Source organism: Mastigoproctus giganteus, chromosome 11 (genome assembly GCF_048544385.1).
Source record: "Mastigoproctus giganteus isolate SK-2022 chromosome 11, ASM4854438v1, whole genome shotgun sequence".
Classification (NCBI taxonomy): domain Eukaryota; kingdom Metazoa; phylum Arthropoda; class Arachnida; order Uropygi; family Thelyphonidae; genus Mastigoproctus; species Mastigoproctus giganteus.
The window spans coordinates 10,060,513-10,083,623 of record NC_143585.1 but is presented as its reverse complement, the minus strand read 5'-3'; the positions used below and the strand labels follow the sequence as shown (position 1 = coordinate 10,083,623).

The 23,111-nt window shown below is 43.5% G+C and overlaps 1 protein-coding gene across 1 annotated transcript in view; it reads right to left on the bottom strand.

Moving 5' to 3' along the window:
* Window positions 1-3,678: 3,678 nt before the first annotated feature.
* LOC150077696 (uncharacterized) overlaps window positions 3,679-23,111 on the bottom strand; it is a 109,535-nt gene continuing 90,102 nt past the window's right edge. Inside the window, exon 5 of the mRNA XM_090384771.1 lies at window positions 3,679-3,827. Coding sequence (XP_090240897.1) covers window position 3,827 — 1 coding nt within the window. The 3' untranslated portion in view covers window positions 3,679-3,826. The remainder of the gene's footprint in view (window positions 3,828-23,111) is intronic.

The window sequence follows — 23,111 nt, the reverse complement described above, 5'->3', positions numbered from 1 at the left end:
GCCAAGAGAGATTAGAAGTCAGGGTAATCCCCAAAATAGATATATCATTTTGCCTAGAAATCGGAGTGTCACTGAAGTTAAGCATAGGAGCAGAAGAATCCTTTTTGCGAGATATAAGAAAAGATTGAGTTTTAGAAGGGTTGAAATCAACTAAGTTGTCTTTGCCCCACTGGAGAATTACCTGAAGATCTGAATTTAAGGAATTGGTAGCAGATTTTCCAGAAGTTGAAGCTGATTGAGCAGGACAAGGTGTCTCAAAAAGGAAAGTGGAATGCAATGTGCTATCATCGGCAAAGCTATGGATAGGATTTCCAGTCAATGGAAGAAAGTCATTAATATACAAGAGGAAAAGAGTAGGGGAAAGAACTGAAAATTTGGGGACACCGGAATTAGTGGAGAAGTTAGAAGACCGAGACCCATCTACCATCACCCACAGTGAGCGATCAGAGAGACAACTGGATAACCAATTACTAAAAACAGTTGGCAATCCATAAGATGGCAGCTTGTTTAGAAGACCTTTAAGCTAAACACGATCAAAATCCTTTGAGATGTCAAGCGCAACTAGTTGTGTTTCACCGAACCCTTCCATTGAACTATATCATAAATGGGTAACATAAGCCAGAATATCACCAGTGGATCGACACTGACGGAATCCGTACTGGCGATCGTTGATCAGACGGAAGGTTTCTTAGGTACTTTAAGAGTTGGCGGTTAATTGGTTTCTCTATTATTTTAGAAAGAGTAGAAGTAATTGCAATGGGACAATAATTGGATCGGAGGGGTTTCTCACCCATTCTAGGAACTGGCTGGATATGAGCAAATTTACAAGCGGAAGGAAAAACACCTTAGGAATAAGTAAGTGAAAAAAGGCGGCAAAGAATAGTAGTAAATTCAGGAGCACCGGTTTTGAAAACAAGAGGAGAAATACCATCAGGACCTGGAGCTTAATTAGCATCGAGATTGACCACAGGAGGCATTGAATGGAGCGTGTAGGGAATGGTGGGAGGTGTTTTACCAAGATCATTAATACATGAGCTGGAAGGAAAATGGCATTTTAGCAGGTCAGTTTTATCGTTGGTTGAAGTGACAAATGAACAATCTGGTTTGAACAGAGGTGTGAGCAGAGATGGGCAAAAGTTGCGGCATATAGCTTTGGCAAGAGACCAGAATGCTAGGCTACCATTAGGACAAGAAGCAAGTTTTCTACTGTTAGCCTGTTCATACTCTAGTTTGGACTGATTATTAACTGCTTTACAATTGTTGCGAGCTTTGGTGAAGGCAGAAAATGAAACTGAAGAATTAGAAACAAGCCAGTTACGATATGCAACATTCTTCTCTCGAAGAGCCTTAGCACATTTATTGTTAAACCAACGTTTAGATAAAGGACGAGATTTTAAAGTTGAGTGTGGGATAAAGGATTCCATTTCTGCAAGAATAGTTTCACTTGTAAACCATCTGAGTAAACGTTGACATGAGAAGTTTTGAAACAGTAATCCGACCAAGGATAAGAAGAAAAGAAGTCTCGCTGGTCATCCCATTTTGCATTCTTGTAATGCCAAACAACACGAGGTTGGGAATAGCCATGAAATAAAGGCTCCAATGGAGAAGAGACAATCACCAAGTTGTGATCTGAAGTGCCTAAAGGACCTCTCATTTCGAGTGTACTTAGAAGGGTTGCTTGTTAGAAAAAGAACAAGCGTATTGGCTGTGTGATTAGGATTGTCCGATATTCTTGTAGGTAAATGAATAATCTGTGCTAGGTCATTAGTAATTGCAAAAGCCTCAGCATCTCGAATTGCTGTGTGGGTGTGACTAGAAAACGGAAGCCAGCTGGATTTGTGAACATTAAAATCACCAAGGAAAATTACCTCACTGTTACGAAAGTTGGATTGGAGAAAGTCAAGTTGTAAAGAGAGGAAGTCAAAGAGCTTCAAATGATTAATATAGTTAGGAGAACGGTAGAGACAACAGATAAATTTGACACAAAGAGAGATTTTAATCCTGAGAAGATCAAAGAGAGGAGATTCCAAATCGCCAAGTCTCGGACAGGGAATATCAGAAAGGACATAAGCACAAGTACCACCTTTGAGGCGAAAGGCGAATACAGCGAATAATTTGGGCATCTGAGCTGAGCAGTATTTGAATCAACCGATAACTGAGATTCTGTCAGTAAAAAGTACATGGGGTTTGACAGACTGCAAATAGAAATGGACATCGTTGAGATTAGAATTGATACCACGTATATTTGTGAAATTTATTAGGAAGTGTTTGGGAAGTTTAGATCTTTTCGCAGATAAGCTTGCTCAATTAGTTTGACAATTCATGGTGTATTCAATAGTAAGAAAAAGTGGGTGGGACATGCTGTATGAAGTAATGAAATTTTTGGATATGGCGTACACCTGGTAAGAATATACCAAGATCCTTGACATAACGTGGCCTTGACAATGCTCCCCGCATACACGTTACCCGGACTCCCTCCAATCACTATCTGGCAGAGTAGAGGTAGCAAGTTTATACACTAGCTGATCCGGAAGCCTCCTAGAGAGTTACCAATAGGTTCGGTCCGGTGTACTAACAAGCGGCCGGCTTGCGAACACCGTTTTAGAGCTGTACCCTTGAAATGTAAGGAATATTGGATCTCGCCACGACGTTCATCATAACCTCAAAAGTCATCAATCATACTGAATGATGGAAGAGATAGGGAAGGGTTGACCGGAACTTAGCTGTAGAGACTAAAAATGGGTTCCACCACTACAAGCGTCCAATAATCAAAGTGGTGGTATTTCACCGGTTGATGAGAGTCATCTACCACTTAATACTGTCTGGTAACATAGAGGGGCAGCGTTCCTCCATGTGGTGTGGGCGCGCCACCCCTTGACTCATGCTTACGTTGGTTCACACGTGGGTGGTCACCCACCATGTACTTGTGCATGGAGGTTATACCCAGGATTACAAACAGCCCACCATCGTGAAGGTGCAATCAGAGGATTTGGCTGTCACAGACCGTCCGGACTTCGCCGAATTTGGGTCCACTTGACTTGAATGTAATCTGAATATCAGTTCCTTCAGTGTTTTAGACTCCAGGTAGCAAGTACAAATTATTATTATTTTTAGGGTTGTCCGTAATTAAATACATTAACCCGTATTTGAGTGTGTAAACTGCGAATGTTCTATGGTCGATTTGCCTGTTTTGCTGGACGAAAAAACCCCAGTTACTGGGGAGAAAAACCTTGCTAGCTGCGCCTGAGACCAGGTAGCAAGTACAGCTTGTCTGGCATATCTGAGAGAATGTCTGTGAAAACCGCTTGGTTCATAAGCTTAACAAACTTTATTTCAGATGGTCTTGGACCGCCTTTTCATAGAAACCGTTCCAGTCACTTTACTCCAATTTCTCCGGTTTATAAAAAGTTCCCTAGGTTAAATCTCAATCTCTCTAAGGCAACGAAAAATATATTTTAAATATGATGAGCATCACTTAAATGCGTGCATGTGTGTCTGTGTTTCATAATATAAGTCTATAATATTATTTATTTATTCTTTTTATGTTTATTTTTTCTGTTTTGTTTGTAGTTTTCAATCTGTTACTTGAAAAAAAAAAAAAAAACTGGCCCTGGGGAATAAAAAATAAAACTGAGAAATATTTCAAAATTTTTTATTTTTATATTAAAATTTGCACGAATACACCTTTACCATTAAAATATAAATCCCGCTGTATTTATTCATTGATCACCACTGTTTATTGAAGATTCCAGTCTTAGTAGGGTCAACTTTGATAGAAATCCTGATTCTGGCCGGATCAATAGAAGCAATTGTAAAATATTTACACCCTATTAGGATAAAAATATTTTTATTATATTGATATATGAACTGAAGTTTTTATTTATTTTCTTTCAAAATTACACAGACGTGTCTGAAAACAAATAAAAATAAATAAAATTATTAAAACAGAATAAAATACCTGCCTGGAAATCCAAATTTCTTTGTAATTTATTCATGTTTTAGTTTATTTATTAAGTGATGACCGTTAATTCACTTTCGATGGAAATTTAAAGAAATTATTTGAGGGCAGGTAGACACAGAAGTGAAACGAGAGTTCTAAAATCTGTTCAGATATTCAGTAAACAAATGCCATAATTGCATTCTTTTCTATCTTTCCTCTTGTAGTTATTTTTGGGACGGAGGGCCTAGTTGATAGCGAACAACTTGTTAAAAGACGAAATATTCTCGGATGACAAATTGTTGCTCCTCTGAATTTGTAGGATTATTTGTTTGTTTACTCAAAACCACAAACTGCTGCAGTGCGCTGGTGTCTTTTCAACCAGAATGAAAATAAAACTAACTAATTCTATAAGTTTTACTCTATCCACAGAGCTCACACTCCCATTACTTGCCTCTTGGACTATTTTGTTCGATTTAGTCAATAAAGAAACTTTTCTCTTTATACATTAAAAGCGTATTTCTCTTAATGAGATTCATTCGAGCCAATGGGAGCATGTGGACATGTGTATATGTAAATGGCGACACCTAGAACGTTTGTTCAACTCCGCCTGGTATCTCTGTGAAGAACAGTATCGCTACCAATGGGCCAGATATGTGTGTGACGTAGGTTCGTGTGTGCATTATGTGTGTGTTCTGTTTTTGTGTTTGGCCGCTTGGACACCCAGAAGCATCAGTTACCTGGACAGATGATTCTAGGTACTCGTCCACACCACGGGAAGGTGGGCCAGTCCATGTAAAGGACGTACGGCCAGAAGTTAGGCCAGAATCCTCTGGGGGCCCATTCCAGAAGAAAAAAAAAAAGATCACCCATGGTGCTGGATATGGAAAAGAAATGAATAAAAATGAAATAATAAATGCAGCAGAGGAAAATAAAATAAAACATGTATAATAAAAATAATACAAAAAAAAATAATAATAAATAAAATAAAAATAAGTAAAATGGAAGGTACTGGTGCTGCTAAAAAAATAGCTAACAAAAAAAACAGAAAGAAAGAAGTGGTGCTATTAAAAATTTATAATAATAAATAAATACATAAAAGAAAGATAGTAGTCAAGCCAATGGGAGAAAGTAAAGTGTAAAGTGTGTTTAGGGTCAAACGGCACGAGAGGTTTCCCCCATCTCCGCGTATTTTATATTGGGGTGCGACACAGTTCACTGTAAAGGCCAGAGATTAAAAGTATATGGACCTTGAGGTGTGTGAGTCGTGCACCGTTGTTCTTCTGGCCATTTAGCCGCCAGACCCCTGCTGAGGTTCGACGTTCCCCACACTTCGCCCTGTGGAGGCAGACCAACTCCCCAGTAGTTGTAGTTTACTCTGGCAGGCCCTGCCACCTAGTTTCCTGAGATTTCAGTAGCTAGCACCTTAAAAAAAAAAAAAAAAAAAAAAAATTTGCTTGAGTTCATCGCTAGATTGAAAGACGGAAATGTGAGCGAACTTAATTTGTAACTATTAAATTTTGACCGGGGGGGCGAAGACAGAAGAAATGGGATCAATAGAGAAGACGACCCCATTAACAGTCAGTGGGGCATGCCCATGCCCCAACAGGAGAAAATCAGGGTTAACGGGAGAAGAGGGCGAGGCAATTACGTCACTGCAAATGCAATGATTATTGACAACTGCCTCCATAACGTTCACCATCCTCGTGCCCGTGCTTCGCTGTTTAACATTTAATTCTCCATTGTAACGTTTTATGTATATTAATAAATATGTATATTTGTCAATAGTTTGGTATTTTTATATTTTTTAAATAGTTGTATATATTTCAGTTAAATATTTTAAATAAATAAATAAATAAATCTTTATTTATCCTACCAAAATTAAAATATAGGTGTACATTAGTAAGTGACTAATTCCCTTCACGGCAGAAAATGCCAGGGGATTACCATAAAATATGAATAAAGGAATGTTTAAAATATACAAGAAAGGTTAAATAAACACAAAAAGATGAAATATAAACTGCATTACTCATCACTGCATTTCTGTCAAGAGTCCTGGCAATTGTAATACAAAAGTTCATCTTAACATCACATCCACTGAATCATCTTGTGCAAGATATACCCTATTCACTTTCGTACACACAGTTTTTGCCAGATATTCACACAACTACTAGGCAACAGTAGCCTCAGCGAACCACACTGCGGTTTGTTTCCTATATTTCGAATCTCGTGTGAGCCTTAGTAGGTCAATTCCTACATGTGTTAGGAACTGAATTGATTCTAACTCACCTACCGGTATAAACCTGTCGGCCATCATCAGTCTGTTGGTCTTTATTCTCAAGGATTTTGTGCCTCTTAATGCAGATAACAGGTTGTGCCACTCACAAAGCTGCCAGAAGCATGGTGATGATATCATGCCTGCCAGTCATCATTTTGATTGTAGTTATTAATCGTTTCCAGGCAATGATGTCTGGTAAACGCTTCAGTTCAAGCTGCTCAGAGAGCTGCGTAGTTCTTAACTGTTGAGGGAGGTGGTGCTTATGGTTTGCCCACTTCAGCAGCCAGAATTCACTACTTGCATCTTCTCCTAATGTGGGTAAGGGTGGCTGACATCCACAATTCTACGCCATACAAAATTGCCGAATACACTGTGGTTCTTAAATATCGTGCGGTTGTTGTTGTCTGTTTCACGTGCAAGAGGTGCTGTTTTGTGGCCCAACGTAAGTAGTTCATTTTCTTTACAACCAGGTCAATATGAGACTTGAACGTAAGTTTAGTATCAAAAGTTACTCCCAGATCGCTATGCGTCCCAACAACTGGGATAAGTTTGCCATTAAGATTCGGGTGTACGAGCGTAGGCGATTTTTTGAGCGAGTACACCATGATTACAGTCTTCTGCAGATTTAGGGCCAAGCCAAATTTGTCTAAGTACACGAATAAGTTCAGAAGCTTATAATTAATCTGGTCACACAACGCCAGGCGCCTCCGTAGCCAGGTGGGAAGGAGCAGCAGTGCATAGCACACGCTTCTTGATTAGACCGGGGGTTCGAGCCCGTCACCACCAAATACGGAGGATGCGGAAAGGTCAGAGGATGACTACCGCATATCCCGGAGCAATATGGCCTTAGTTGCTAATGCTCCTAAAAACCAAATAACAACAACAACACACAATGCCCTATTGGTCATATACGGTTGGATGGGTATTAGGATCTTAATATCGTCTGCATAAGTTCATACATCATCCCTACCTTTGCAGAACGGGAACATAATGGCGGTAAAGAGGAGTCCAGATAAGACTCCGCCCTGTGGAACTTCTGCATAGAGTTGGCATTGGAGGATCTGTCTGCGGTAAAAAAAATGGACCGACAAGTAAGTAGGGCCTGTAGGAACTTCAGCAAATTTTCTTTTATTTGGAAGGCTTGTTGGAGCAGATGAAATAAGGCATGTACATCCAGACTATCGAAGGCTGCTTTTATATCGGCATAAATTATTGCAATTTCCTTTGTGGCTTGAAAAGCATTTAGTATTGCGGCTTGAACTGTGGGGAGGTTAGTAATAGAAGATCTTGCAGTTATTGAATAATGAATTTGTTGATGCTGCCCAGCCAGTATCTGATTCGACAACTTTGGCAATAGAGCTTTCTCCAGTACTTTTAACTGGGTAGATGCATTAGATATTGGCCTATAATGGTCCACAGTTAGGCTTTGTAATTTTCGGCATTGGAATTACAGCATACGTATTCCAGTTCTCAGGGAAAACTCGGCAAACAAGGATAGAGCTATAAATTGCTTGGAGTGGTTCAATTAAGTAAGGGCTGAGACACTTTACCAAGAAGTGGGGGACTCTATCAACTCCAGCTGTGTTAGTTGGCCTGAGAGAGTTAATACACTGTGTTAGTGCTTCTTTAGTGGTAAGAACAGATTCCATCTCATTGTCAACTAATTGATCCCACTCAAACTCTCTGACTTGACTCATGGTGGGGGAACTGCTGATGTGGTCGATCCACGCTTCTTTGTCAAGCCCCTGATTTGTGTCACTTTTATGTGTGCAACGAGGTAGCTTTCCTCTGTCAAGTGTGTCTTTCATGTAGCGGCTGATTGCTCTAGATTTTTCCCTATTAAATATTGCTCTGGCTCTCTAGTAGTTAATTCTATTTTTTGTGTCATTAGACAGTTTCCATTTTCTGTGCAGAGTTTGCTTTAGTTTAACCATTGCAGTTAGACTAGAGTTCCACCAGGTTTTCGATTTTGATGATATCCTTACTACTTTTCGGATGCAACAGTATTCCTCATTTCTTATGGAACCCGGAGCAAAAGGCTTTCGGCTAAAATCTATTATTTGGGTACCACTTGTCTCCGCGCAGTGAGCGGGGTCATAGAACGGAGTGATTGTACGGTCGAATTCTGTGATTGGGTGGTTATTGTGAATGCGTTTTATTTCTGATTGTTTTGTGTCATCGAGGAGGAGAATGCTTAGCCTTGGTCGATTGTTTATCTCCCCCCATCCCGTTGTTTTAAAATAGGAAATCGAGTTTTTAAAACAGCGGCAAGTGAGGGGAAAAACACCCTAGGCATGTCAAACGAGGAAATGGGCGTGGCTATACAGCGAGTGGCACCTGCCAATCATTGCCTTTTTTCTGACTTTTCGTCGAAGTATAGAGTGATACCCAAGTACTGAATTTTTTCTAGGCCTTTTAATAAGTGACCTATGTACACGCTGGCAAATAATTACATAGTGATATTTACTCAACCTTCAGAATGCCGCACACTATAAATTCACAGGTAAATAATTACATAGGCCATTTCCTGATTAGATACCGATAAGTGTAAAGTGTGTTTAGGGGAAACGGAATCAGGGGTTACCCCCATCTCCGCGTTGTTTTCATTGTGGGTGAACCAGTTCGGTGGGAAATGCCAGAGATTTAAAAGTGTATGTATATTGTATATGTGTAGTGTCATGTACCGTTGTTCGTGACACTACACACCGAGGAACAACCTGGCACAACCACCAGTGCAACTACCAGCAGAAGGGCCCCAGGCAAGGAGGAAGCCTTTACTCAAGACGCTACACACTGAGGAACAACCTGGCACAACCACCAGTGCAACTACGCAGAAGGGCCCCAGGCAAGGAGGAAGCCCTTACTCAAGACGCCGAACTTGGTGGTCCTTCGACCGACCGAAATGGACATCACCCAAACAAGCGAAGAGCTCAAGACCACGGTGATGATTGAACTAAAGGAGGACCTCAAAATCGCCAAAATCAAGTTGATAAGAAAGACCCGCAATGTCGGGCTCATAATAGAGACCGACTCAATGGAAGATGTCCAAGCAATAATCACAAATCCAAAAATTGACACCCTTGGACTCTCAGCTGAACCGCCAAGGAGGAAGGGACCTTCCATCACAATATACGATGTGGACAAAGAAATATCACCTAGCCAACTGACCACGGAAATAATCACTAGAAACCTCAGAGATATTTCTCCAGAACTGCAGAACCAAAACCTAGTGCAAACCAGGTACTCGACAAACTCAAGAACAGGGACGAAAAAGAACTGGGTCGTTCAGCTGGCCCCAGCAACGTGGCAGGGGATGAAAAACCACACAAGGTTATATATTGAATGGAGTTCCCACCGGTTCAGGGAGCACGTAGCCGTTCCAAAATGTTTCAGGTGTTGCAAATTTGGACACACCACACATACGTGGAACCAGACGGCACCCATCTGTGGCCACTGCTCTGGAAAAGGCCACGAATTCAAAAATTGCCACAACAAAATCAGGACCCAACATTCGCAAACTGCAAGTCCCTAAAACTGGAACATTCCCACTCCATCAGGCTCCCCAAGTGCCCAACATACTTAAAAGTCAAGAGTTCATGCCAAAACAGATTCGACTATGGAGAGGCACAATAAAAGATATAACACCTCCAAGATTACTGCCCTACAGCAAAACGCGCAAAGGGCGAGAGCAGTGCCAGAACAACTTCGAATTAAAGTAGACGAGATTGGTGCAGATATCTTAGTACTACAGGAGCCGTATACCCATACAAAATGGGTGCGCGGCTACCCAATGACCTTTAAAATAGTCCAGACTGAGGAAGACACACCGTGGGCTGCAGTTGCAGTGCGCAATCCCAATTACACCATCACCAAGATCAGTCAACTATGCACGACTTGGGCTGCATGTGCCCACATTCTAACTCCATTGGGCCCCTCTACGTGGTGGCGCTCTACTGCAGACCAGGGGAAGACATTTCCTTTGCCACCAGGTACCTGCAAACGCTACTAGGCATATTTCCGAACCAGAGGATTATTGTTGGAGCGGATGTAAACTGCCTTCCTCCGGCCTGGCATAGTCTGACCCCAAACAGACGAGGAGCTGGAAATGGGTAGCTCCTGGAAGACTACCTGACAAATTCACCGTTTGTGGTTCTAAACCAACCCCACCACCTTCCTAAATTTTGTAACACTCTGTGGGAGGCCACAATTGATGTCACTGTGGCCACTGGAAACATTGCCAGATACGTCACAGACTGGAAGATTCAAGACTCTTGGACCACGTCCGACAACAGAGTGATAACCTATGAAATACAACGATCACTAGACAGGACATCAGTACCCAAGCAGATGCTAAACCGCTTCGCGGTTCGAAAAGCCAACTGGGATCTCTTTGGGGAGCTGCTTGCACCTGCTGTGGCCGAGCACCTCGCCAATATGAACCCGCAACTGACCCGAATGACACCCAAGTGAGAGTCACCAAGATCTTAACCAGCATTAGCGAAGCTGCAATGAAACGAAAAAATCCAACACCGGGTGCGGTTCCTTGGTGGACTGCAGATATCCAAAACCTAAGGCGCGAGGTGATTCAAAAAAGAAAACAGTTTCAGAGAGCGAGGAGCTCATGGCCGGCAGCAGAAATTGCAGTTTTGAGGGAAAGCTATAAAGACGCAAGAAACAGGTACACAAACCTAATAACCAAAAGCTAGCGTAAGGTCTGGGAGAAGTTTGTAGGCACTACCGGAAACACTCAACCTTGTTTGTCGCTATCTTGTACATCACTCCCCAGGGTTGAGTGTTTCCGGTAGTGCCTACAAACATCTTCCAGGCCTTACGCTTGCTTTTGGTTATTAGGTTTGTGTACCTGTTTCTTGCGTCTTTATAGCTTTCCCTTCAACAAGGAAAATGGAAAATTGGTGCCATGTGGTAGTCGGGATGCCCTGCGGACTACACCGCAGGGCACCCCGACTACCACATGGCACCAATCAATAAACAATATACTGGACACTATCTTCCCAGAACCAGCCATCCCGACCTTACCAGAACAACTGCAAATCTGTGCTGAGAACAATGAATATACTACAAACCGATGTGAACCACCATTTACCCTGGAGGAACTCCGACAGCCTTCAACCCTCATATGAAACAATAAATGTCCTGGCCCAGACTTACTGGAGCCGGAAATTATTAAAAAGGTAACGGAAATTGCACCGGAACTACTACTCAATCTGTATAACCGCTGCCTTGAATCTGGCACCTTCCCAACACAATGGAAGCAAGCGAATGTAAAACAAATCTTGAAAAATCCGGCGAAGTCACTTGACTCGCCGAAATCGTATCGACCGATCGCACTGCTACCAGTTATAAGTAAACTATTTGAGAGACTACTATATACAAGAATTAGCCAACACTACCAAACAGCTGGACTTGACATGGCAACCCAATTTGGCTTAAAACCACAATCATCTACTGTGGAAGCCCTAAGAAATCTACTAAGCTCCGCAACCTCATGCAGCAGCAAATACTCATATCAATCGATTTTGCTGGGGCATTTGACACCATTTGGTGGCCGAGTGTGCTGGCGAGACTACGGCGAGCCCACGTGCCAGAAAACCTCTACAAGGCTATCAAATCATATCTTTCACAGAGGATAATAAGCGTCATCGCACTTTACGGAAAACTAGATAGACCTGTTCACATGGGCTGCCCCCAGGGCTTTGTTCTTGGCCCGCTCCTATGGAACATGATTCTTGATGGGTTCCTGGCCATGGACTTGGGCGAATTCCACTCCCAGGCCTTCGCGAATGACTTAATCTTGACGGTCGCTGCAGACAGCAGGACTGCTGTCTGCAGCGACCTGGAATACAAGGCGAATCAGGCCCTGAGAATACTTCAGGAGTGGACACAGACTCATCTACTGAAGATATCACCGACCAAAACTTCCTCGATTTTGCTCAAAGGAACATTAGACCTACGCAGGCCACCACAAATCAAAGTGGAAAATAAGATTATCAAACTAGTGGACCAACTAAAACACCTCGGCCTTATACTTGACTCTAAACTGTCATTCTAGCACCATCTGACATACATCAGAGCAAAGATTAAGAAATACTCTGCACTTGTGGCCAGAATCACAAGACGAGATTGGGGCCTCAACAAACGCAGCCTGCCACTGTATTATAAGACAACCTTCGTACCAGCAATAACCTACGCCTCTCCAGCCTAGTTTCAAAAAGCCGTAACCGCCGTAAATCGACGGACACTGGACTCTACTTAACGGACAGTACTGCTAACAATCTCCCGTGCCTGTTGAAACACCAGCACTCCCGCCCTACAGGTATTAATGGGGGCCCTTCCTCTGGACTTAGAGGCTATTTGCTGCGGCATCACTCACAGCATTGCAAAAGACAACTCTGCACCTTCCTTGGCTTTACAGTAAACACAGCTACGAATCAGAAAGAAGAAAAAAATCAGACTACACAGTCACTTACAGCAAGTATGGCAGGATCGATGGACTGCCACAACCAAAGGCGAAATTACAAAGAAATTTCTGTCCACCACAGAAAGACCGGTTGAAACCAGGATGGGGGCTTGGGGTACACCCCAAGCCCCCATCCTGGTTTCAACCGGTCTCTTCACAACCTATTTGCTGACAGGCCACGGAGCGTTCAACGCGAAATTAGCATCTTTCAGAATCCTAGAGGACCCACGTTGCTCCTGCGGGGAGCCACAAACGTGGACACACATAATGTATGAATGTAGCAACTATGAAGACCTACTCTGCAGACTTATGACAGCAACCACATACTTCCCAAGACATCTCGAGTCGCACCTACTAGATTCATGCGAAGAATACAAGGCACTAGCCAAATTCGCGCAGGAGTTGTTCACCCGGTGAAAAACACGAATTGCTGTTCACAAGGAACAACAATAATAAGGAGAAACTTGTGCAAGAGCTGCTTACTCCTCCAGCGCAAAACACAACTTCTGAATATAAGAAACTTCAATAAGGAGGGACCTCGCGGACTCTTAGCACAACAACCTATCTGATAGAGACGCGGAAATATGAATGACGAGTGTGAGTATACCCGCTCATGCATCGCCTGCACAAAAATGGATATACAGTAGTGCTACTACTAGACAGGTCGGGACTGTCCCAGGAATGACGAACTTTCACGGCTTGGACACTTCAACTACTGGGACTACACGCAGCTTTGCTGCCCACGCCACAAGGCAATCCTACACCTGTGCTCACCTGCACAGGGCTTTTACTCCAATTCCTGGGCGTGGGAGAGAGGGGACGGCTCTGATGTTTTCCCTCCTCTCGCCCACCCCTCTTTTCCTCCTGGTGGAGCATGGGCATGCCCCACTGACCTTCTCTGGGGCCGTCTTCCCTATTAACCCCATATTTCTGACTTTTCCCTTCCAGCCTTCAGTCTCCTCTCCACTCTGTCTAAATATCATAGCGTATGCCCCACAATACCAAAATTTTAATTGTTCAAATCAAGTCACGCATGCCCTTTTGGCCTCTAATAATCTCTTAGCATCTTAGCCTGAAAATCGCCGCGTGTTGCATTACATTTTTTTTTTTTTTTTTTTTTTTTTACATAGGCCCTAGCCACTGCAATTTCAGGATACTAGGTGGCAGGGCCTGCCAAAGTAAAGCTCCATACTACTGTGTACCTGGTCTGCCTCCACGGGGCCAAGTGTGGACAACGTTGAGCCTCAGTTGGGGTCCAGCGGCTAAATGGCCAGATGAACAACGATACATAACACTACACTTATACAAAATCCATACACTTTTAAATCTCTGGCCTTCCCAGTGAACTGGTACACCCACAATGAAAGCCACGCGGAGATGGGGAAACCCCTGGTGCCGTTAGACATCAATACACTTTACACTTACCGTTGTTCATCTGGTCGTTTAGCCGCTGGACCCATACTGACGCCCAACGTTGCCCCACCTTCGCCCCGTGGTGGCAGACCAGGAACCCAGTAGACTTAGTTTTACTCTGGCAGGTCCTGCCGCTTAATTTCCTGAGATTTCGGGAGCAAGCATCTAAAAAAAAAAAAAAGAGAGAGAAAGAGAGATAATATATATATATTCTTTTTTGCTAAATTCTTTGATGAAAAACGCTAAATTTCCGAAAGGCTGAGTGTATGAGCGAAAAACGCAATTTGGAGATGATTAAAGCAATTCCGAAAGACTAATTTCTGGGGGAAAAGACAGAAGTATGGAATTGAGAGAGGAGGCGACCCCAAGTCACAGTGGGATATGCCCATGCCCTAAAAGAAGGGAAAGTGGGAACGGCGATAGTGTATAGTGTATAGTGTGTTCGTGCCTAACGGCACCAGGGGTTTCCCCCATCTCCGCGTTGCTTTCATTGTGGGTGTAACAGTTCACTATATATCCGCAATGGTTCAACCCCGGACGCTACACCACTTACCTCCTCACAGGACACGGAGCGATTCGCAACAAACTGAACCTCCTTGGCATCACAGATAATCCCATGTGCGCGTGTGGCTCTCTGGAGACATGGGACCACATAATGTATGAATGTGAGCACTATGAAGATCTACGTGGACACCTGATCACACAGATGCAATTCAACCCCAAAAACCAGGAGCATTATCTACTGGAGAATGAAGCAAATTACAAGCAATTCTCTAAATTTGCCCAGAGCCTCTACACCAGACGGCAAACCCTCCCGCCACCAGCAAACCCTGAGCAACCAGAACCAACATAGCTCACTGCTTGAACGACCACACCAAGCCGCACTGACCTGCGGAATAACCAGCACAACAAAAACAGGAGTCTCCAATCCCTATTTTCCCATTGTGACTGAATCCAAACAACCCAACCTGGATGGTAGGCCACTGATGATAGACGACCACTTCGCAGCCACAAGCCTTCACGCCCTATTGGCGATCTGGGTCAGCTCCCTTGTCTGGCCCACTATTACTCCCCTTCCCCGGTGGGGGAGGGAGACGGCTTGCCATCTCCTTAACCTCCACCACCCTTCTCTTCTTTCTGGTGGGGCATGGGCATGCCCCACTGCAAGCTGGAGCTACCTTCCCTATCGGCTCCTTCTCTGACTATATCCCCCCCAATCTTCAACTTCCCTTCCCCCTCTCTAACTATACGCAAGCGACAGTCCCACACAATCCAAATTTAACCATCCAAATAAATTTCGCCCAAAACTCTCGGCTTCTCATTCTAGCGCCTTCACCACGCGAACTAACTTATACCAATTGATGTGTATGCATATGCATTTTTGTATGTCGTATATGTGCATTTTTTTTTTTTTTTTTTTTTTTTTAGGTCCTAGCCACTGAAATCTAAGGAAATTAGGTGGCAGGACCTGCCAGAGTAAATAATTATAATACTGGTGTACCTGGTCTGCCTCCACGGGGCTAAAGTGGGGCAACGTTGGGCCTCAGTAGGGGTCCAGCGGCTAAATGACCAGATGAACAACGGTACACGACACTACACATGTACAATATCCATACACTTTTAAATCTCTGGCATTTCCAGCAAACTGGTACACCCATCACAATGTAAACAACGCGGAGATGGGGGAAACCCCTGGTGCCGTATGACCCTAAATACACTTTACACTTTACAGTTCACTGTAAAGGCCAGAGATTTAAAAGTGTATGGATATTGTATGAGTGTAGTGTTGTGTATCGTTGTTCCTCTGGCCATTTAGCCGCTAGACCCCTGCTGGGGCCCAACGTTGTCCACACTATGCCTCGTGGAGGCAGACCAGGTACACTAGTATTGAAATATTTACTCTGGCAGGTCCTGCCACCTAATTTCCGGAGATTTCAGTGGCTAGGACCTTAAAAAAAAAAATAAATAAATAAAAATAAAAAAAAAATAAAAATAATAAATATATATATATAATAAAATGAAATTTTTCGCTCAGTGGGGGTTAAGAAAATTGTGTAGAAAGGCCAAATGAGTTCAGTGTGAACGCAATTAAATTTAGTCATTATTAAATTTTAAGTTATGTGGGGTATACACCTGCATATTAGTTAGAGGTGGGGGAGACAGAAGGCTGGGGGGAAAAGCCAGAAATATGGGGACGACAGAGAAGGCGACCCCAGATAATCGGAGGGGAAGGTCCATGCCCCACCAGGCGAAGAGGGGAGTGGCAAGGAGGTGAGGGGACGGAAGATACAATTCCCTCCCCCTGCCGGGGGAGAGAGGAAAAGATAGGACCATGCAAGGGAGCATGGTTTGAGAGCCAAAATGGCGAGCAGCAAGCTGCAGTTGGTCTTCAGTGGCATTGGTGTTCCTATTTGGGATATCACTCATTGGACAAGGTCCCGTCCAGTTTAGTCAAGTCAAGTCAGCTCTTGTCCTTTATTAAGTAGATATTCCTGGTTGTCCTTTATTCAGTTGATATTCCTGGTTGTCATGTATAGGGTTCAGTTGTGCTCCATTGCAGCGAGCACTCGTCTTCTTACGAAGAGCTCTTGGGGGCGTAGCAGGAGAAAGCCAGGTACTCTTGTTTTGTTTCCAGTATGTTGTGTTCCCGTCCTCTAGGACAATATAGGATCTTTGTTATTAAGATGTTGCGGAGGTCGTCATAACGTCGGGAACGGCGATAGGGGAGGAGACAGTAAGACAGTCTCCTCCCCCGCTGAGGAGAGGAGTATTCAAGATGAAGGAGGCTAGGGCGTCCTCATCAAGTCGCCAAATGACGTTTGGCAGCTGCTGCGTTAAGTCTCTTTCTTCAGTGTCGAGTCGATTTCAGTCCAGTTGCTCATGGGGTAAGCTCCGTCCTTGTGTTTCTCACTTTCTTGTCTCAGAGTTTTTCCTCTGTTGTACCTCCATTGGATGGTATTTATGCTCTTCTCCAGTTTAACTTGTGGTGGTCTTTCGTCAGACACGATTGATGGTAATTAGCAGTTTTCTCTTCTCGAAGAGGTCCTCCGCATATTGAAAAAGTTCTGTGTATTCCTCTTCTGTGTCAATGAAGTGGGATTCCAGTCCTTTCGGAAGGTAGTGCATCTTTGTGATCAGGATTCCTCTGAGATCTTCTTATTCTGGGCAGTCCTAGATCAAGTGGTTCCAGTTCTCGACTTCCCCGCACGTGTAGTTGGGGTACTCAACAAGGCAGAAGCCAAGCAGCTTCTCCTTAAAGGGGCCATGACCAGTAAGGAGCGAAGTCAAGTGTTTTCCTGGAAAGTACCATGTCGGTTGCTTGGGGTATATTTTGCTGAGGTCAGGGCGGAATTTTCATGTGATTTCTCCTTTTGTTGTATCGGTCCATCTTTGTTGCCTCTCCAGGTGTAGGTAGGCGTGTAATCGGACTGTTTCTGTTTTTGTACTACTCGCTTGGTCAATTATGAAACCCTGGAATGTGGCAGCGACTCCCCCCTGGCGTGCAGAAAGAGTAAGCCAGCTTTCATAGCCTCCAAATCGAGGGTGAGCGCTGCAATAAGCACTTGAAACGCTGGTGAGCTTACTGTTCCGCATGCTCGTGGGGTTGTTAATAAAATGTTTTTTTTTTTTTGTATCATAAGGAGAGTTCTCCTATTGACTGCAAGCGTCGTTTTGCTGTACCACACTGCCGCAGCATAAGTTACCGCAGGGATGAAGGTTGCCATATAAGTCAACATTCATGTTGTTTTTTTAATCCCCAGTCTTTTCTGGTAACCCTCGCCACCATTGCCGAGTAACGTCTTATCTTCGTCCTTATATATTGTACGTGAGGTTGAACGGATAAGGTTTTGTCTAGAACTCCTACATATTTCATTTGGTTGGCATGTTTAATGGTAACGTCTATTTTAATTTTGGTGGACGCCGTATTTGCAGGGTTCCTTTTAGTAGAATAAATGCGGTTTTCGTCGGTGAAATTTTTAACTGGTTTCTTGTAGTCCAGTTTTGTATTTTCCGTAGAGCTTGGTTTGCGGTGGTTTCCAGTTGGGCTCTTGAGTCAGCCTTAATGGTAAGAATAAGGGCGTCAGCAAAGTGCTGAGTCCCGACCAGCCCCAGGTTCAGGAGCTCGTCGAGGACCATGTTCCAAAGGAGTGGCCCCAAGACAGACCCCTGCGGGCGCACCTGTGTACAGATCTTGTGACTTTTTGGTAGTTGACATTTATTTCTACTTTCCTGCAATATAGGTAGTTCTGCATTACCTTGTATAGGATGATAGTGACTGCAGCCTCCCTTAGTCTACCCAGGACGTTCGGCCACCATAGTGAGTCGAACGCCCCGGCAGAATCAATTGAAACGACTTGTAGGTATTTTTTTCTGCATTCCTGCGCCTTCCGAAGCAGGTTTCCAAGTGTATCCACTGTGGAGGAACCCGGCTTAAATTCGAACTGATTCCTGTCCGCCAGGTTTGCCCTCTCATAGTGGTTTTTGATTCGCTTGTGGAGCAGTCTCTCATATAGTTTGCTGACCACTGAGCGCAGTGCGATAGGTCTATAATACTGTGGGTAGTCCGATTTTTTGTTACGATTTTTAAGTATTAACTTGGTGTTTTCCGTTTTCCATGTTGTGGGGAATTTGCCTGTTTCCAGGCATGTGTTGCATAGAGTAAGTAGTAAGTATGGTGCAAATTCTGCAGTTTTCTTCAAGATTTCTGGTTCAATCTGGACATTTGCGATTTCCGGGTGGCGACCTCAGTGAGTTCCTCAAGGGTGAAGGGGGTTCGATTGCCGAGGTGATATAGTTTGCGTTGTCCTTTCAAATTTCGTATTGTTTTTGCATGGTTAGTATTGCTGTTCCTTGAAGATTTTATCTAGTATGTTGCCCATCGGCTGCTCCCAGGTGGTCGTTAGGTTTCCCTCTTGTGTTCTGGTAGTACGAATGACCTTGCCCCTGGGGAGCTTGTTGGTTATCACCTTGTAGACTATGCCGCAGGGGTCAGTGTTTCCGGAAGTAGACGCTAGGGGCTCCCAGGAATGCTTCTTACTTTTTTATAGTGTCTGTGTAACGGTTCATCGCTTCTCTGTAATGTTATCTCAGGACCTCCATGTTATCTTCGGGCCAGGTTCTGCGAGCTCTTTGGAAGTCTTTTCTTGTTTTTTGTATCTGTCGTCCTAGTACAGGAATTTTTGGTGTCCACCAGGTTACTGCGCCAGATTTCTTTTTATCGCTCGATCACTGATTTTCAGTAATATTTTTGTCGTTTCCCTCTGAAGGTCATCCGGGCCGCTCCTCGGGTTTATGTTTTCCGGATTGTGTCTAATTGCCGTCGTGAACAGCTCTCTATACAGTCTGCATTTGCGACTGCATACATCTTTTGTGGCTGGTTTGTTTGAGTCATTCTTGTAAATTGCCTTTCAACTGAAAGGCAACTTACAAGAATAAAAAAGGTTATTGCCCAGTGGTTTGAGGTGTTCCATGCTTCCTCCACCCTCCAGTCAGACGCATATCCGGGCATACCCCTGGTGGCCAGGGAGACATCAATTGTGGCCTCCCAGAGGGTGCTCGCAAAGCTCGGCAGATGGTGGGGTCGAATTAGTACAGTTAAATGGGATCTTGCAAGGTAGTCTTCTAAGATTTGTCCATTTCGAGTTCCTCGCCTGTCTGGACTGATGCTGTGCCATGCTGGGGAGCGGCAGTTGACGTCAGCTCCAATGATGACTCTTTGATTTGGTAGGGTATCCTGTAGGCATCGGAGGTAGTCGATTGCAAAGTCTATATCGATAGATATCGATAAGTGCATTTCGACAGATTTGCCTTTTACGTAGAAAAGGTTTGACTTACTCCGTCATACCTCTACATATTACGTATAAAAGCGTGCGTCAGGGTTGGCGAGAAAATCGAGCAGGGTGCCAAGTCTCCCAGTTATTATTTCCACATTTAAGATTTCAGAAATCGCTATTAATTATCACCCAGAAAACAAGCATGTTCCATCAAGTATGCATATTTTAAGCCTTTTTAGTTATTATCTGAAAAATTAGCACTCATGCTCTCTGTAATGAAGAGCTAATGGAGTTCATTACTTCTTTATCTTCGCCTTCTTCCCCCGTTTATATGGGGTCAGCAACAATGGAGTTCATTACTGCGTTTGTTTATCCCGTGAATGCCCCCGGTAGTTAAATAAAGCGAATCACGTTACTGTTTTCTTGAATGCCTCGCCGTTGTATTACTGCAAATGTAGTCTCTCTGCATCACAGCCAAGTGATACGGGAAGCTTAATGGAGGGGGTAAAAAAAAAAAAAAAAAAAAGGAATGAAATGACTGTTGTCATAAGAAACGATAATGAACCAACCGCAATGAATTGTTTAAAAAAAAACAAACAAAAAAACTTCCTCTTTTCAATGTATATTGCATCTACTAACAGAAAATCGACGAAATTCATATGTCAGAATCCACACTGGCAACGGTAAATTCAGGTTAACAGCTATTAAATTTGATATTTAAAAAAAAAGAACAATTGATTTATTTTCATTGTTTTTGGAAAGCGATATCTGTATAGAACATTTTGTGGAGTTATTTCTGATCATTTTAACGAACTTTCAAGAAAAGAATATTTTCTGATAGCTGCCTCACAATCTTAGAAAGCTGGTGTGCGAAAGAAGGGGAAAAAAAGAATCCGTTATGAATAACCGAATGTTTTTTTGAAAAGTGCATTCTTACAAAAATTTCTAATATTTTGTGACAACACAAAGAACGCTGTGACTAACGAATTGTTTAGAATATATTGTTATTATTTTTGTGGTTATTAAAAAAAAATGTTTCAATATTTTCGGGGTTTCTCCCTTGAAACTTTGTGATATCGAGCAGAAAAATATTCACCGTCCAGCGTCGTATGTTGTTACGAAGACTGCATTTCCTGTGCTCAGCTGCAAAAACAAGACATTCGCTATCGAAAAGTTGATTTAGTCCCTATCTCTTGTTTTGATTTACTGGGGCAATTTTAACTTGAGAAAATATTATTTCACACAGCGAATTATCAATTAGTAATTCTTTTACTGTGTTCCAAGTTACATTGTACGCCTTTCTTTAGATTGTCCGGATGATCTGCTTTGGCAACATTGGCAAATATTTGCAGTTTGACATTTAATAAAAGGAAGTGTACGTATGGTTACTAATATGGAGTAAGCCCCTCTACTTCTCTCTCTCTCTCTCTCTCTCTCTCTCTCACTCTCACTGGACGGATAGGCCTTTTGTCTGGAAGGGAAGGGAGAAACGTTTTTTTTTCTGCAGCTTTGTGGAATGACCATGAAGTGGGATTGCTACCCTCACTAGTAAGGCGCATTATCTTGGTTTACGGATGGTTGTTTTTTTTTTTTTTTTTTGCTGGTTCCAGGGTAAACTGTATTTAGTGTCAACCGGCATCAGGGGTTTCCCTCATTTCTGCGTAGTTAACATTGTGTGGTCATACAGTTCGCTGTAAAGGCCAGAGATTTAAAATTGTATGGATCTTGAGATGTTTGGTGTCGTGTACAGTTGTTCTTCTGTCCATTTAGCTGCCACCATCTCCTAAGGCACGACATTGGCCCACTTTCGCTCTGTGGAGGCAGACCAGGTACCCAATAGTTTGCTTTTACTGTGGAAAATCCTGCCACCTAATTTCCTGAGATTTTGGTAGCTACGACCTGGCTCCTGGGTATGAGTAATGAGGTATATTGAGGGTCTGGCAGCTCCTGGGATTTCTCTCATCTCCTCGAATGTTCTATGTATCGGTGACAATACCCTGTAAAAGCCACAGATTTAGAAGTGTGTGGATCACGTGAAGTGTTATGTTGTGCCCATTGTTTATCCGGCTTATTGGCCGCCAGGGCCATAATGGGACCTGACGTTGCCCATATCTCGCCACATGAAGGCTAACCAGGTGTTATCAGTGAGTCAATTGTGTTCTGGCAAGTCCTTCCACTTACGTTCCTGGGATTTTAGTGGATAGGACCTAAAATAAAATTGGAACGAGCGCGGTTGATTTTAGTTTTGTTAAATTAAAGCAATAATATGAGATTTGACGCAGAAGGTGGCCTGTATCTGAAGTGCCTAAAAGGTTGGGCGAAATTTTTTTCGTGTATTTTAAATTTGTGCGTGTAGGGCTATGCGCTGTGCAAGACAAAGTGCTGGGGGGAGAGTGAAGTCCGGGAGTGAAATAGGAAGAAATGGTCGATAGGGTAGGCGACCCCCTATTATTCAGTGGGGCATGCCCATGCCCCACCAGACGGAAGGAATGGCATGGCAGGGGGGAGAGGAGACAGCGAGCCGTCACCTCCCACCCCGCTGCCGAGTGTGGGAGAAAAAGGGTTGCACTGCACAAAAGAGTGCAGAGCCTTGGGCCAATATGGCTCCGTTAAGGCGGAAACTTGGAGTTTCTATATCTTCGTCGGACTCCTCTGCCATCGGTAGTGTTTTGTATCCAGGTTTATCCTACTCCGCTATGAAAACTGGCCAGATCCGTTATCAATGGCATCTCCATTGGGTTATTCTTGCGTTCGCTAGGTATTAGATATCATTAGTAGTGAGCAGGTTCCTGAGGGAGGTTCACCCTGAGTCCCCTCCACGCGTGTTCTGTGTCTCATTTTTTTAATCTGTTTCTTCTGTTGATGGCTATCAGTGTTTCACGCCTAGCAAATAGTTTTTGTGCATATTCCTTTATCGCCCTATATTCCTCTAGTGGTTCCAGTAGATGTGAATCCAGGTTGTTGGAGAGGTAGTGTATCACGGTGATCGGTCTGCACCTGAGGTCCTCCTAATGTGTGCAGTCGTAGATAATGTGATCCCAGCATTCAAATCCCCACAGGCGCAGCTCGGATCCACCTCTATCCCCTGCGCTGTCAGCTTGGCTTTAAAGGCCCGTATCCAGTCAGTACATAGCAAGTGGTGTATAAGCCGGTTTGAAACCAACTTGGGCGACTTGGGTACATCCTGTCGATGTTCGGAAGGAATTTTCTGGTGATATTTCCATTATTTGG